General features: G+C 35.6%; 1 protein-coding gene across 5 annotated transcripts in view; it reads right to left on the bottom strand.

Annotated features, from left to right (window-relative positions):
• Positions 1-1,890: 1,890 nt before the first annotated feature.
• Positions 1,891-17,000, bottom strand: part of LOC108659981 (uncharacterized) — a 46,137-nt gene continuing 31,027 nt past the window's right edge. The window contains exons 2-6 of one of the 5 annotated variants that reach the window (XM_089256617.1): positions 11,807-11,858; positions 2,782-2,923; positions 2,491-2,670; positions 2,234-2,427; positions 1,891-2,176 (exon numbers count right to left, since the gene is read on the bottom strand). In XM_089256617.1, coding sequence (XP_089112743.1) covers positions 2,161-2,176; positions 2,234-2,427; positions 2,491-2,670; positions 2,782-2,829 — 438 coding nt within the window. In that variant the 5' untranslated portion in view covers positions 2,830-2,923; positions 11,807-11,858 and the 3' untranslated portion in view covers positions 1,891-2,160. Of the gene's footprint in view, positions 2,177-2,233; positions 2,428-2,486; positions 2,733-2,781; positions 2,924-3,043; positions 3,224-11,806; positions 11,859-17,000 lie in introns of those variants that run through there. The other 4 variants (XM_089256619.1, XM_089256618.1, XR_016196253.1 and 1 more) reach the window with 4 other exon arrangements.

The raw sequence follows: 17,000 nt of genomic DNA on the forward strand, positions 1-17,000 counted from the left end.
AGTGATTAAATATAAATCTAAAATATATTATTAAGATATAAAGACTGGAACTGACTTATGCTGAATAATGAATATGATAATGATGATAAGATTTCAGACTAGTTCTGTAAGCAACCTATTCGATATTGAATGCGATAGTTTTGTCTCACGATAATTGCACAGCTCTATTCAGTAGTTCCTGTAGACATTTCATAGCTTTGGGCGAACGCTACAATTTAATATTTATGCGCTTTGTTGGCATCGCATGTCAAGTCATCAAATTGAGAAATGTGAAAAAGCCAAAGAGGGGGAGAGAGAGGGGGTGAGGTTGGGGCGAGTAAAACAGAAACTAAAATCTAAAATACGAGCACTAGTTGAGCTGGCCTAGGGAAAGTATATGTGCTGTCTGTCTGTTTGCATTCATCATCAGCGATGGCAATTGACTGACAGCAGCAGCAACAATTGCAGCTGCAGCTGCAACAGATTTACATGAACTCATTCGCATTCATTTCATGCGCTCGCATCCGATTGCATATATTAGCAACTGACTATGTCTGTCTATATATGACTGCCAGTCAGGCAGTCAGTCAGTCTATCAGACTATCAGTCAGTCAGTGAGTCAGTCGATTGTCTGTTTGATTGTCAGCTAGTCTGCGCCGCGCTCTTTAGCAAGTCCTTTATGCTTATGAATATGCGCGGGCATTTCGAATTGAATCGCCTGATTGTCAATCTTGCGCATTTGATTGAAGGCCTGCCATTCCTGCGCGTGACAACTTGACGAAGCATGCATATCTAATGCGTATATCAATCACGCACTCTAGCCATCAAAATTTTGAATATTAACTAGAATAGATACATAATCCCAGAAAGCAGCATCGATTGGCAAAGAAATGGAAACACAAAGAATAAATCGACAATCCATAAATAAGTCGATCAATAAGCAATTTGAAACAAGAATTTGAGATGTGAAAAATATTTATTTGAAATATTATATAAATATTATATTATAAGCTGACTTATATTTAATAAATTCCAAAAAGGTTGCAACTAGCTTAGTCAGAATAAATCACGGATAATATATATAAATACTATAGTTTTCAGACTAGTTCTGTGGGCAACCTATATATATTATTATACTTTAAGATAAGAATAATTAAATTTTTAAATTTTTTTTAAATTTAGAAAATATATAGGTTTACTACATACTCTCTTCAAATAATATAGATATATATTTTTAAGCGAGTATTATGTAGTCAATAATGCCCAAGTAGAAAATTCCTAAAAATCCTTGCTTTGAATTTTGCCTAAATATCCTGCATCTTTGCCCACTGTGCCTTGCCGTTCGAGTTCTAATGCCAACTGACAATTTAATGAAAATACCAAACAATTATGACGCACACTGCGTTACGTTCCCGAGACTCGTTTCATGCAAAGATGATTGGCGAAAAGCAATTTATTGATTGGCAGCTGAGTAAATAATACACGATTAGAGCTTTCCACAACGCTTGAGCTTAGTTAAGTTCGGCTCCATTCAGTTGAGCTGTCGACAATATTTTGTGGGTGCCCATATTCCACTTTAGTTTCCCTTGCCTTCTTTCCTTTTTGGCATTCCAGCGATTAAGCAACACGCAAAGGTCGCCAAAATACAAAATATTGATTATGGCCCCCCGGCTAGACGCTCTAACAATAATAATAACAAATAACAACAATAACAAGAGCGACCCGCACAACTAGTTGGGCTCGGCCGCCCCTCCAAACAGTTCAATAAAGTGGAACACCGAAAAGGGTTCATAGGAAGTATTCAAGTGAAATTGATTGAAGCTGCTGGCTAGGGCAACTGAACGGGGAACTAGAAAATAAAATGAAAGAGAAAAAAGAACAAGAACACGATAACAAAACAAACTAACAAAATTTAATCAAATTGCTAAACTTTAATTTAATCAGTTTAAGTAGAGCACATATGATATGAAACCAAAAGTTTTCCTTTGACTTGTTAACATCAAAGACAAGTTGCTGGCAGAGTTTAACATGCACATTCAACACCTCATTGTAAAATGATTTCAATTTTTTTACGGAGAGAGGAATTGACGGAAGGATTATGACAGGCAGTTAAAAACCTTCGATTAGATGTTTTCTGAGTTTACCCATTATAAACATATAAATATATGTATATATATATATTCACTTTGCCAATGCGCTGAGGATAGGAGATGTGAGGGAAAATTGTATTTGAAAACTAGCTGGGTATACGTACAATTCGAATAGTGGTATAAAAAAGAGGCACATAACGCCATTACTTATATGGCAAATACCCGCCAATAATCCAAAAACACCTGCTAGATAGAAATATTTTGCCGATTCGCTCCCGCAGTGATCCTTCATAGCGTAGAGCAAAACAAGTGCACAGACGAATAGCAAAACTCCGCCAGTCAAATTAAATATTATGGACTGCAAGGGATACAATATTGACTTTAAAGAATGTGAATCAATCGCTAAGTAATACTCACGCACAATTGGGTCCAAGCCCAGACTGCTACAGAATATTCGATATATCGCCAAAAATACCGTATGTAGGGTAATGCCTGGTAAAAAATATGCGAGGAACCATAAGGATACACCATACTCGCCCCCCCGGACACAGTGCGAGTTAAGCAGCTCGGCAATAAAATAGATAGCGATCAATTCGAATAGCTGTTTAAATATACATATTGATTGATGGATTGTTTGTCATGCAGGAAGAAACTTTGGATCAACTATTTTATTTATTAAGTGGATATCTGCAGCGATCTTTGCCTCGCTTACCGCTGTAACAATCGTTAATGTCCAATTTGCGACACGAAAAACTGTCATACTGTGAATTTTGTAATTGTTGACAGAAAAAGCAAATCCGATGCGACCGCCCACAAAACTGGGGACAACAACGACAAGTCCCCTTCAGATCCTGCTGAAAAATATTAACAAAAAAAAAAAAAACAAACAAAAAGTGAAATAAAATAAATAGAAATAAGCCAAAGGAAAACGAAAAGGGTTCCATTGCTGACACCGTTATTGCCCCAGGACTGACCTCGTTTGGCTGGGGGGCAAGTCGTATCGCTAATTTCATTAGTTGCGGAATGCGATGCGATGATTTCATGCAATTTAAAGCCACATTTTTCAGTCGCCTGGCATTTAGCATACTCGTAATTGTAGACGTGGCCCATACCTGGGCCCAGCGCGTCCAGAGACCCGGCCGAGAGCCGAGAGCCGAGCCCAGCCAGAGCACTCAACCCTCAGGCTTTTATAATAATTGCCTGTTGACACGGGATGGCAATGGGGTCCAGTTAGCAGACGGGTCAGCAGGTGGGAGGTGCCGTGGTAAGTAACGTTTTATGGCCCTGATAAATGAAATTTCAAAACGAAGCCAAAACAAACGAATGGAAAGTGTTTTAGTTGAGCATGTGCAACTAGAAGATACCCTGCGCCAAGCGACACATCCTTTGGCTTTTGTTACACATCTAGGAAAATATATTTTCTATAGCTAAAACTTCTAACTACTAAACGAACACGGCAAATTTGATGATTGTAACTCTTTTAGTTCTCGAAAAATGCTTGAAAATTACTTATCGTCCTAGAGCAAGACATAGTCACAGTGAACGAGCTGTACCTCTTGAATTTCCCAAGCAATGCTCAAGAAATCGATTTTTAAGTGGATTTTGAGCAAAATTTGGAAAACAATCGGACATTTCTAAAATGTGATTTACGAAAATATTTACAAACGATTTTATCATGGCTTACCTTATAGTTGTAACACATAGTTCTCGAGATGTTTTTGAAAAACCCTAACTTTTGGATTTTTCATGAAATCACAGCAGAAAAAGATTATAACTGTTTATAAATATGCTTTACTGATGGGGATGGAAATTTAGTCTTCGAGTAAATAATAGAATGAAAAAAAATACATGATACCCTAATCCATATACCCATGATTTCAATGTATAACAATGAAAGGCAAAGTGGCCAAAACATGACTTGAATCAACTACAAGCCCAATTCTACCCTTAACCCAGACGCGACTCTACTACTATTGCTCTCTCTCTCTCTCTCTCGTTCTCTCCTTCTCTCTAAATATATAGAAAATGTCCTTTAGTTTCGCTACGACTCGATGACAGCTCGACACTTGGCTCATTAAATAGCCAATTTCGTATCGATTTTTATTAAAAACAAGATATTCTACTGTGGCCTAGAAAATTTAAAGCCACGACAATTGCAGATTGGGCCGCAGGGCAGTCAAAACTAGTGCGCCAGGATATTGTAAGAGACTTGGACAAATTTATGGGCAAATTTTCAAGCAGCAACTTTTACAGGCTTATATGTATACGCCGACAGAGCCCGTGGAAAAGTATGTGCAATCCCTGGCGCATCCAAAGTGGAATGAAAGAGACTGAAAATAAAAAGCAAAAGCTAAAGAAAAATACCAAGGAAATGCGTCCAGCTTTGGGATGGCGAAGTGTGAATACGCTTTCATAAAAATATAAGTGCACGTTTTTACTGTGAATTGATCGATTCAGGGAAGAGGCGAAGTTAATTGTTGATATAAATCAGAGAGAAAAGGAATTTACGACTGTAATTTATGCAAAGCTTTGACATGTTTTCCAAATGTATAAAGTTAAGAATAATAAATAGAATATGTACCTATAATATAGTAGCTCGATCAAGCTGGAGTCGAGCTCTCAGCTGTTTGCAGCTATAATATATGCAATAGGTCTATCCAAAAATCTATGAATATATAATATAATCATTCAATCAATCTCAAATCGATATCTTATGCAAAGATCCCAAATATATTATCGATAAAAATCGATGCATTACTGCGAATGGCTTAAACCTATATGAAATAGATGCATCCAAATATCCAAATATCTATAAATATATTCTATAATAGTTCAATCAGTCACAAATCGATATTTTATGCAAAAATCCCAAATATGTTATCGATAAAAATCGATACATCACTACGAATGGCTTCAAGCATCTCTTCCTCTACCAATTATGTATTTGTTAAGCAAAATTTCGACCTCTGACCGTTGCATATTCGATGACATATTGATCATGCCCGAATGCAAGTGCATGGCAAAAAGGAAAGTCGACGCATTTGCCTTGTTAAAACAACAACGGAAATGTAGGCTATGATTTGCTTACTTGCCAGGACATTTGCTCTGTAAAAGTGCTGAAATATGCACGAACAACTATGTATAGGTATATGTGTGTGCGTGAGTGTGTGTATTTGTATGCTTGTGCTTATATTGGAACTTCATGACCGTCACACACACACATACACAATGACAGCTTACATTGGTGTTGCTTGAGAGTTGAGAGCGCACATAAATCAAATACATGTAAAATTTTGTGCTTTCCGCACACATATCCTGCGCCAGGGCATTGGCCATACACGCAGGACATCATACGCTTACTTTCTCTCTGTATTTGTGTGTGTGGTTTTCTGTGTCTCTCTGCGAGTGTGCGAGTGTGTGTGTGTGCTTGACTCTGTGTGCACTGTGTTTTGTGCGCATCCGTTAACTTTGTCATTTTTGCTCATTTCCTTCCGGTATGTGCAAGAAAAGTGCAACAAAGCCAATGACAACAACAACAACAATAACAACAACAGCAACAAACTACAAGCCAAACGATATAATTCCCAGCACTGCAGCGCTGCACCACTGCATCACTGCACCACTGAGCCGCTGAGCCACTGACAGGCCGTAAGAAAGCAAACAACAACAGATGAAAGCAAGCTAACATAACAACAGCAACAACAACAACAGCAGCAACAGTGTGCACAGCGGGATCAGCAGCAATAAGCTGGGGGCATAACTTGCTGTAACATACACGCATACACGATAACCCACACACACTCACACACACTCACACACACACGCACACACACACACCCACACACAGTCGCACTCAGTCAAGAAATTACTAAGACATTTGGCTTGCTATAAACTTTGCAGCTGGAATTTAATTATTTTGCAGTTGCAGCTGGAGCTTGAGCTCAATTTTTTGCACATTAAACACAATATATGTAATACACAATAGTTGCCAACAGATAGCAGGACACGCCCCCTCACACACGCAGACACCCGTCTCAACTGTATACGCTGCCAAAATAGCAGCATTTGCATGCGATTTCGCTGGCATTTATTTCAGTCACACGCTGAGCTTGCTTTATGCAAGGTCAAAATCGTAAATTAGTGAACGAAAAGAAACAAGTGGAAAGAAAGTGGGTCTTACAGACAGGATAATACTCTGTTAGGACCATTTATTAGATGAAACACATGATGTGAGAACTTAACTTGACCTTGGAATTGAACAAAATGATCTAAGGCCATCTTATCGACTGGTCTAACAGACTGACTCAGTTTGGGCTAAGAGTTAAGCAAAGGATACCTAACACAGGGAAAAGTTGTTGGATGAAAGAGATTATATAAGATCATAAAAGTTAATAGAGTTGCACTAAGGAATTCGCTTGAAGACCTATTTTAATTGACTTCGAATGGTGCTAAATTGATGAGCAAACTATCGAATAACAGCTGCTAAAATACCCTGTAATTATGAAAACTACTCATTTGCTTAGTATGTCTACCTAATACAGTGGTTTACGGTTTACTTAAGAGTCTTTACTCAACTTCATTTACAAACCACTTTAAAACAAAATACGCTATCTATCGATTGCTAAGCTATTGTCTAAAACAGCCCTATTTGTTTATAAAGCTCATATCAAACTTGAACCATACAACAGGGCTGACATCATTGAGATCGATGATATATTCCAAAAAACCAATATGCTCTATACTTCATTCACTCTACAATCCAACAAACAAGTATAATCCTAAAATAAGTTTACTTTGATTTATTTTGCTTAAGAATTTGGCAAGAGCTTAAAGTATTTATTTCATCTGGTACAATTGCTTATACGCTTAAGTAATTTACAAAAATAAATCTCTCTAAATAAAATGAAGTATATTGGAGCTGTTGCACTCAAAGGCAGCCGCGTTGACTGAAGGCAAAGCTACTACATGCAACTAATTAGCATGGCTTGTTGAACTTTTTCAAAAAACCAATTAAATCTCTAGAACACACACAGAGACACACAACTTGGTAATGAAAAACACACGTGTGTGTGTGTGAGTGAGTGAGTGTGTGCGAGCCTTTGATCAGAAAAAGTTTCGCGTCTAAAGAGCAACGAATACCGTCAAACGCGTCAAACAACTTTTGAAAAAAAAAAAGTATTTTTTTAATAAAAATATATACATATGTAATAAATGTATGTATATATATTTGTGTGTGCATGTGTAGGTGCAATGACCGCCTCTTAACTTTGTCGTATGAGGAAAAAGAAATTAATATAAAAAAAAATAAAATAAAATAAAAAATTAACAAACGACAAATAACATTATTAACGTGAAATTAAACTTTGCAAATTTGTTTGCCAACGCCGTCAGACATGGCATTAAAAAAAAACCTACTTGACAGAAAGCTAAAAAATAAAAAAAAATTAACAGAAGGTGACATTTGAAAACATTTTCATATGCGCGGAAAATTGGCTCATGAGGCGAGAGTTGCCAAAGGCTTTACGAAACATTTTTCTAATTACTTTAAATAAGCAGAATGTTAAGTAAATGTTGATTTACAGTACTTCAAAAGAATAATATAAATATGTTTATAAAGAGAATTGGGCATATAGATTATACAAACATGATTTTAGAATTAAAACGTAATAAAATTCTAACAAAAATATTTAAAAAATAATTTTAAATTGCTTAACTCCCCAACTGTCTAAAAATACCAAAAATATATATTTGAAAGCAGTAGAAACTTCCAATGAAATATGAAACGAAAGCCAGCCAGACGGCAAAGCAATGGCTCAAAGACATAATAGGCTACCCTCGCAGATGCTCAAACATATAACATATAATAAAGTGAAATGTGCTGTGGCATGGGACAGCGGGCCATCGGCTGCAACTCTACCTATGCAACTTTCCAATGATGCAACTTTTTCCTTACATTTTTTTGCTGCTGCTGCTGCTATTTGTCAAGTGGGCAAAAGTTGAAACGTATGCGTAACACGTACTATATGGAATGCTCAACTATGTAGCAGAGTGTAGAATAGTGGCAGAATGGTCGAGTCTTGTGGGGGGCTTAGTGTCAGCTTTAAAGTGCAACCTTGTTGAAATGGAGTACAAGTGCAGCTAAATTAAAGTTTCACATTTTTCTTCGTCGTCTAACCAAACACTTTTTAACAAGTGTGCGGGTGAGTCTATGTGTCTGCGTGTGTGTGTGTGTGTTTGTTTGTGTGTGTTTGTGTCTAAATGTGTTTACTTTTGCAATTTCCTCTTATTTGTTTTAAGTTTTTGGGCAAACACAGTGCGCACAGTGCGCTCTGTTGGCTGTTAGCTGTTGACGTTAAGTTCTCAGACCCAAAGTTTTCAGAAGTAATCTTTTAATTAAGTGCCCAAAAAAAAAAAAAAAAAAAAAAAACAAAAATGTGAGTAACAGAGCAGCAGACAGTGAAAATTATGAGGGATATGCAACAGGAATAGTATATGTATATGTATGTGTATAGAGAGCGCTTAAGCGAGGCTCCTAGCTAAACGGCCACAAACAGTGGGCGAATCGTAATTTGATTAATGGGAAAATGTTGTGCTTAATTAGCACAGCAAGAACAGAAGCAAATGGCGAATAAACAGGCACCAGCAGCCGCCAAAGAATAAATAAAACACATTAAACAAATACAAACAGATAAATGAAATAGAAACATAGACAGGCACGAAAAGAAAATACAATATAGATCCGTTATCTTTAAGATGACGAAGACTAAATGCGCTGTTAGGCAAACAACAAATTCTAATTGCTGCTCGATCGAGTATATATAGCTCCGTTTGCCGAATTGATGACCAGAGCGTTATACCCGACTGCCAGAGCATTGAAATATATTTGGGAGCTAATTGCGCGCCAAACGGGCGCAAAATGAAAATTGCCAATGAAATGGAAACGGGCAGCAGACGGATGGGGAGGGGGCAGGTGCCGCGTGACAGAGTAAATGGAAACAAAGCAACAACAGCAGCAACAACTAAATAGCAAAAGGCAACAGAGAAGAATCCTGCAAGGCAGCGAATCCTGCAAATATTTTACAACTAATAAAAACATTGCAGCAGTCGAGTAAATCAAGTGAAAAACTACAAAAGGCAACAAGGGGAAAACAGTTGAGAGCAAAAGAGCGAAAAAAAACGAGTTAAAAGAAAAAAGATGTTAAAAATGAGGTGAGAGAATAAATACAACTGCATTCATTGTGTAGGCAGTGTGAAAGGAGTCGAGAAAGTAGTGTAAGCAGAAAGGAGGAGGAGAAGCAAAGAAAAAGCTAATAGGAAGCAAAAGTGCAAAGCAGAAATCATAAAAAGCTGACAAATGGCATTTTTCCGCAAGCAACCTAATTATTGTTGACATAAAAATAATTGATGTCTTGTTGAATGAGCTAAAAGTTATTTAAATATTTAAGCGAATATTAAAGAAATCAAAAGAAGAAGTAAGAATGCTTTAGTCTAGGCTGCTCGACTAGGAAATCCCATGAACTATGCAAAAGATTGATATTATATACATATATACGCATGCATACACACATACGCATGCGCTCTGCTAACTGCGCAATTGACGCAATGGTTGCGCTACGGCTGAACTTGAACTCATGGGAACTATTATACAGAATGTGGTAATAATTGATATGTATTTCGAAATCTTAGATCTTAGAGTTAATGTATCAATCATTATCAACTATAAGGAGTCGGCATGACCTATGGGAAAAAAGAAAACCTGTTAAGCTCCTACTGCATATGATATATATGAGTATGCAAAATGCAAATCTCTAGAACTTGCAGTTTACAAGATCTCTGCTTTCTTACTTTTGCATGTAACATACATTTTTCCCAATTTCAAAGACTTCAGGGTACTTACTACTCCAAGTAAATTTTTGTACATATGTAAACTACTAATTTCTCGATAAACAATAACAAAACCACTTTAAGCACTCTTTATTCAGTAAAACTACTCTTATCTCTTAAGCATCTGTAATACAATTACTTTATTGTTTACCAGCTGCACTCGAAGTTCACTTTAATTACTTACTGATTGCTTTGACAAATTATTGTTATTATTGATTGATGGCTGGATTGTTCTAATAGATGGGAGCACACGTAAATTGATATTAAATGAGTGTCAAAGCACTCGAATTGTCAAATATTGAGATTGAATCAAGTCGGAAGCAAGTGCATTTGGCTAATCAAATATTTATTTTAGTCAATTTTCCTATTTTTCACAATGGCTAACAATGAACGTGACAAAATGCTTAAAATTTAACTAAAATAAAGGGCAATTGAAGAAGATGACAAAGCAGGAGCAGAGCATCTTCTATAGCAAACAAACACAGGACACACACAAGTGGAACCCAACCGAACGAAGGCTGACAATAAAGTTTTATTATAAACGTTTCAATTAGCCAAGATGACAAGAGCTTGGCGAGCGCCAGCTTTCTCTTAGTTTCATTTGATTTGAGTTGCCTTTGGTCAAAGTTCAAGCATTGCCAAGGCAACAGCAGCTGCGACTAATTAAATGCGCACCCTTCGCCCATGTCCTGCACAATGCCCAAAGGACACTTTTGTTCAAATTTTATTTGATCTGGTTGAAAAGTAACCCTTTGTCAGGCGGACAGACAAAAAGACAGAGAGCAACCGACGCAGGCAAGCACCTAGCCAATCCATTGGCAATGCCCTTGCCTCCATTGGCCCCAATGTAAACATGGCTTAGACCAGAACATTTGGTCGACTTTGGCCAAAAAAAAAAGATACGTTTGTGGGCAACTTCTGTGGCTAACTAATTGAGTTAATTGCCAAATGATTGAGGCTAAGCTGATGAACGATACCGATTAGCATCGGCATGACGATAACGATAACCATAGCCAAAAACTACCTTAGAAGACAAATTATCTGGGCTATCATTCAAATATAACCCATCTAGGGTGTAAATGGAAATATCAAGTTGCCTTCAACTAAGTTTAAAGGGTGTTTATTTCATAGGGATAAACGATTCGAAAAATCATCTAGGCGTAAATTTGTTATAAGCTACTATGTAAAACACTTGACAAACATTTCTTTGAGATTTATAGAAAAAATAATTATAATAAAAACCCTTGTATATACTTTTACGATAGAGTGTATCGAGTCATCAAAGCTCTACTTTCATTACCAATATTTAATGTTATATATATTATTATATCCTAAGCTCTATACCTTCATCTATTTAAATGTCCTTCAAATTGATTACCCACACTTATTTTTCTATTTCAGCATCACCATTGTTCATTGTCAATTACATGTTCAAATCCCACAAAAAAAAAAAAGAAAAATCAAATCAAATCAATTCAATTCAATAAAATATTCATTTCATTCACTTACATTCCACTCATTTCCACTAATTCTCAACTCAATTAATCAGTCAATCGGTGCTCTAAATGATATTTTCTTGTTAGCTGTCATCGAATGGATGAGCGATATGTGAGCTGAAATTGATGTCGAAATACCGAAAAGACACTTAAGGACGCACACAGATTTGCATTTACGAATATCCTTCAGTGTCAACTGTCACTTTAATCGACCACTCATGACACAGAATCGTAATTAATACAGCTCCCAGACGACTCAATTGATATATGCATCTACATATATTTGACATGTATATGATGTGTGTCGCTTTTTGGTTCAGCTCGCTGACAATTGCCATTGAGATATAATTTAATTACCTGTTGTTCAATCAAGTGGCGTCCACGTGGAGAGCGTTCGATGTGATGCAGCCTAAATATGACAGAGAACAAATCAAATTCATTAATTTATCATTAATTTCAGCTCAGAATCTCTATAATAACAGCTATTTAAGAAAATATTTTTATGAGTGTGTACACGCAGAGAAAATAATTTTATGAAAATAATAATAATAAGAATAATAAATAAATATATGTGAACGAACTACATATATTAAAATTATACAACTTAAACAAATTTGTTTTATATGACTATGACTACAATTTTCTTAAATGTTTAGACATAAATATTTTTTTCTTTCATTTAAAAAAAAAAAAATATTATTTTAGTAAACAAATAGGCAAAAAATTTAATTAAATGAAAATTAAAATTTTTAATAAAATACAGTAATATATTTTATAAAAATTTAAATTTATATTTATACATATATACACAAAAATACAAGTAAAATAATAAAATTTAACAATGTCAAACAAGAATATTTATTAACAAAAAATAAGAATGAGAAATATTATTTATTAAAGTTAAATCAATTAAATTTACATTCACATCCATAATTCTAAGTTTTATATGGACTATTTTTACCCTGAACCCATTGAAAATGGGAAGTCAAGATATAATGGGTTTGCCTTAATATATATTCATAAGTCTCAGCTTAAGTCAGACTCTAAATTATTCTACATACAAAATGAAATAATTGCTAGAATATTTCTTTACTCAGACTGAACAAAAGCTTCCAATAAAATAAAAGGTTCACTTCTTTTCTCTCAGTGCATGCAAATTCGAGCATTTTTAACCATATGCTGGCCGTAAGAATTTACAATTCAATTGCGGTCTTAACCATATGCGGTGTTAAACCACCGCCGACGCGACGCCGATGACCAAACGGTTCAAAAATTATGCGTTTGGTTAACGCGAAGCGGCTGTGCGAAATGGGCGTGGCAGGCAGATTGAACCGCATCCGCAATCACTAAAAATTAATTTCAATTTTATTGCATGAACTGCAAACGGCTGCGGCCAGTGGCATGGGGCATGAAGCACGAGTCTGGCTATAAAATAAAACTCAAGGCACGACTCGAGTACAACAGAGGCTAAATTATGTAGTCCGACAAAATGGGGGCAGCTCTGTGTGTGTATGTGTGTGTGGGTCGATTTCAGTGGGCAAAGCCGAAAAATTTATGAAAATGCAAAAGCGCTTTTCAGGTTTACCCCAGGTAAGCGGCTGCAGCCCGCAGCCGCTGTTGCAACCAATTTTAATATGAATAGCAGCAAGCGCCAAAAAGCAAAACTGGCAGCAGTTACCAAACTCAACCGAATCCGACCAGAAACGTAAAAAAGAACCTTCAAATATATATGTATATGTATACAAAAGACGAACATGAATTGCGGTTTAAACATTGAATTATGAATATTTGCTCCCAAGCAGGAGTCGGAGCACTTGGGCTGGCCAGACAAGCAAAACATTTATCATCGTGGCGTTCAGATTTTTGATTAAAAGCATAAAATGTTATGTAATAATCATGCTCGACTAAATAGGTAAACAAAGTGTAAATCAAAGTGAAGCGCAAATGGAGGACTGCGGCCTGCGCAACAACTGGAAAATATCCTGTCTTGTATAATGAATGTGAGACTAAACTTTTGGATATATGCAAGAGTAGCTTGAGTTAGTTTTTCGTTTATACAAGAATGGAGATTGGAATGCAGATCAAATTTGTTGAGAGAAAAGTTGGCATAATCAGAACAGCAAACTTATTTAACTAGAGGTTATGAAACTGAATAAGTGTAGACTCTTCAATTTGAATACATCAAATGAGACTCGAGTAAATCTTTTGCTAAACATGATTTGAGCTCTGCTCTGCTTCAAACTTATTTGATTAACATAAATTATACTTCAAGCAGGACTCAGGCAACTCTAAAGCTAAGCTCTACTATAAAGTAAATATTTTCACTACTCCTCAAAGGTGCTCAGCATCATTCAAAGCAAATACCTTCAGTTGGCGTCCCCAGAAATATTTACAGGATACCAAAAATTAAATAAAAATTATGCTGGCCATCGTCATTAAATGCTGAATGCAAATTTGGTGTCTTTATAGATAAAATGCCTTAAATGAGAGCAATTATGGACATAAAAGAAAATTCTGTTTCAATGGGCTTGGTACAGTCGCTCTCTCTCTCTCTCTCTCTCTCTCCCTCTCTCTCTCTGTGTCTGTCTCAATCTATCTTCTTCTCGCACTCACTCTGGTTTTTTGTCTAATGCAGTTGTTTAGCCTAATTGGAGCCGCTTTGTGGCACGCAAAACATTCTTTCATTCACTCACAAAAACTCGGCCTAAATCGGGACTAAGTATTATGCCAATTATCCTGGCTAAGCTGTCAGCCAGTGGCAAGCCTTCAATTCGTGTGGTTCCACTAATTACAAACTTTTCCATCCAATACTGACGTATTCATGCTGAATGTGAGACTAAAATAGAGCTTTGGCGTTATTTTAAACCAAAATTGCAACAGGAAAAACAAATTTAGGTCATGTAGAATAAAGACAGAAGTCAGAGATTATAAAATATATTATATATATAAAAGTTAAGCAAATTTAGAACTCAAGTTCTCATCAACTAAGTGAGGCAGAATTTGTATGGAAAGTCTGAGCAGTAACTAAAGTGAAGATACGAATATTACTTTCAGATGGTTTTAATTCTATATTATACTACATAGTAGGGGGATTACCTACGTTTCTGGATATGAAATACTTCCCGCTCATTCCCCTCGCAAACAGTAAAAACTGCTGTTAAATAAAATTTTCCGTTCCAAAAGTTTAATTATGAAAATGCATTCCATAAAAGAGAAAACCTTTTTCAATAACCAATTTCACATAGCAAAAGCCACATTGCAGCCCCAGGCAAGAGCTACGTAAAGTAAGCAATAAGCATAGCGTCTGCTTATATGAATGTGCATACATAGGTTTTTATGTGTGTGTGTGTGTGTGTGTGTATATACATACATCTGTTAGTATTAAAGAAAATACAAAAAAAAATTTTTTTATCAGCATCAGAACTCTAGGGTATTTTCTAGTCGAGCACTCTTATTGATTAACAATGTAATTATTGAATGCAAAAATCAAAAATATAGTCCTTGCCCTAATTAACAATAATACTCAATATGATTTGCTAAAATATGTTACAAAATCTAATCAAAATTATATGTGTACATTACACAATTTCTATTTCTAATATAAATGGCATTTAAATTAAATAAAATCCATATCAATTTCCAACCCCCATGAAAACTATTGAACTGCTGGCACATTAAGAATAGCATAAAAATTGTAACAATTTCGACCACAAAAAAAAAAATATTATTTGCTCTAATTACTAAAGAATTCAAATGGAATGAAACAAAAACTGTATAAAACTCGCCAAATTATGGCAAAATAAAATTATGTAAATCTATTGATTTTTTTTTTTTATTGTAACAAATTCCTTTTTGCTGACAAAACTCATTTGGCTCACAAATTAGTGGCAGGTTATTAATTCTGTTTATGGCCAAAAAATGCCACAAAAACAAAAATTTATATATATACATATTTTGCTTTTGTTTTTTGCTTTTGGGTTTGCTTTTTGTTTTAGTTGGCTTCAATTTGTGCGGTATGTTTTGTCATTTAATTAGGGAAACAGACTGGATAATAATTTCAGGAATTTATGCGCGACACTAATTTGCATAATGCAGCACAATAAATCAGGGCATACAAAATGTTTATTAATGCCAACTCTAATGAAAATCTATAACAAAATGCCGAAAAAGGCACAGCAAACAAACAAACAACAACAACAACAAAATGCTTCACTGGACTCTGCAGCCGTATCCATAAATTATGTGCAACAACTCAATCAAAATTCAAAATACGTATGCAAATGACCCTGTCTGGCCACGAAAGAGATGGCCGATGGCAAATTAGCAAGGGAACAGGAGAGTGCGAGAGAGACAGAGAGAGAGAGAGTAAGGCTGTGGTGTAAAACAAATGAATTAGCCATATCTAAGCTCATGAGTGACTAAACTACGGCGTGATAACGCATTATTATACTATAAAAATCATTAATATAGCAGCTATAAAGCCGCAAATATGTAAATTTTTAGGCATTGTCTTGCTTCTACCAAGTGCACTGAGCGAAAATATATAGCAACTTGGCTGGGTGTGAAATTGAGGAATGTGAGGTGTGGGGAGGCTTGTTTTGGTTACTCAAGAGATCAAGTGGAATTTAGAGATTGAGTGACTTTAAAGATTTATGAAAATCAGATAATCAGATTTGAAGTGAAATCCTTTTGAGAAACTATAAAATAAGTCGCTAAACCATATCTAAGTCCATATATTGGTCCTTTTATGTATCATAAATTAAAATATTACAAGCTTCCTAATATATTAAAATTGATAAAAATTTATAATGTAAAGTATAATCGGAATAATTGGAAATAATTTTATTTATTATATTAATTGATTATTAATTTATTAATTAATAAAACATTTTTTATGCAGAATATAAATAGTTCATTGATTAAAACTGTACATATATATATATACATATATCTATATATTTTTTTTCACACAAATTTTTTTTTTTATACATTTTTTTTTTGAGCATTTTTTTTTCATAAGAATTGGCTTTTGTATAAATATGCTATAGTTTTTTTTTTTTTTTTTTTTTTTTTTTTTTACTTCACTCTAATGCATTTTTAACAGATTCTAGCACATCATTTTCCTAAGTGTAAGCTGACAGACAGACAATCACACACACACACATGCATACACTCCCTCTCCCACTCGCACACACAGACACTTTGATGGGTTGCCATGCGTATTAGGCTGAGTGTGTCACGCAAACCGCGTATGAAGCGCGAAATTGCGGCATTAGAGCCAGAACCCAGCTGGCTGGCTGAATGGCTGGCAGCTAACTTAGCAAGTTGAGCTTTCGCTCGGAGTCGCGTCCTTTGACAACGCCTACGATTTTCAAGTGGAAGGAGTACGGTGGCCATTACCAAACACTTTGCGCGCAACACATTCGCGAGCGAGGCACACTGAGACAGCATAGGCAGTCAGGCAAGAAATTCTATTAGTTTGTCAAGCCTTCACACAGACATTTTCGTAAATTTGATATGCGCAATTTGTTGTCAAACGACGTCAAGCACG

Source organism: Drosophila navojoa, chromosome 2, assembly GCF_054131105.1.
Source record: "Drosophila navojoa isolate 15081-1374.11 chromosome 2, UAZ_NAV_1.0, whole genome shotgun sequence".
In the NCBI taxonomy this organism is placed as follows: Eukaryota; Metazoa; Arthropoda; class Insecta; order Diptera; family Drosophilidae; genus Drosophila; species Drosophila navojoa.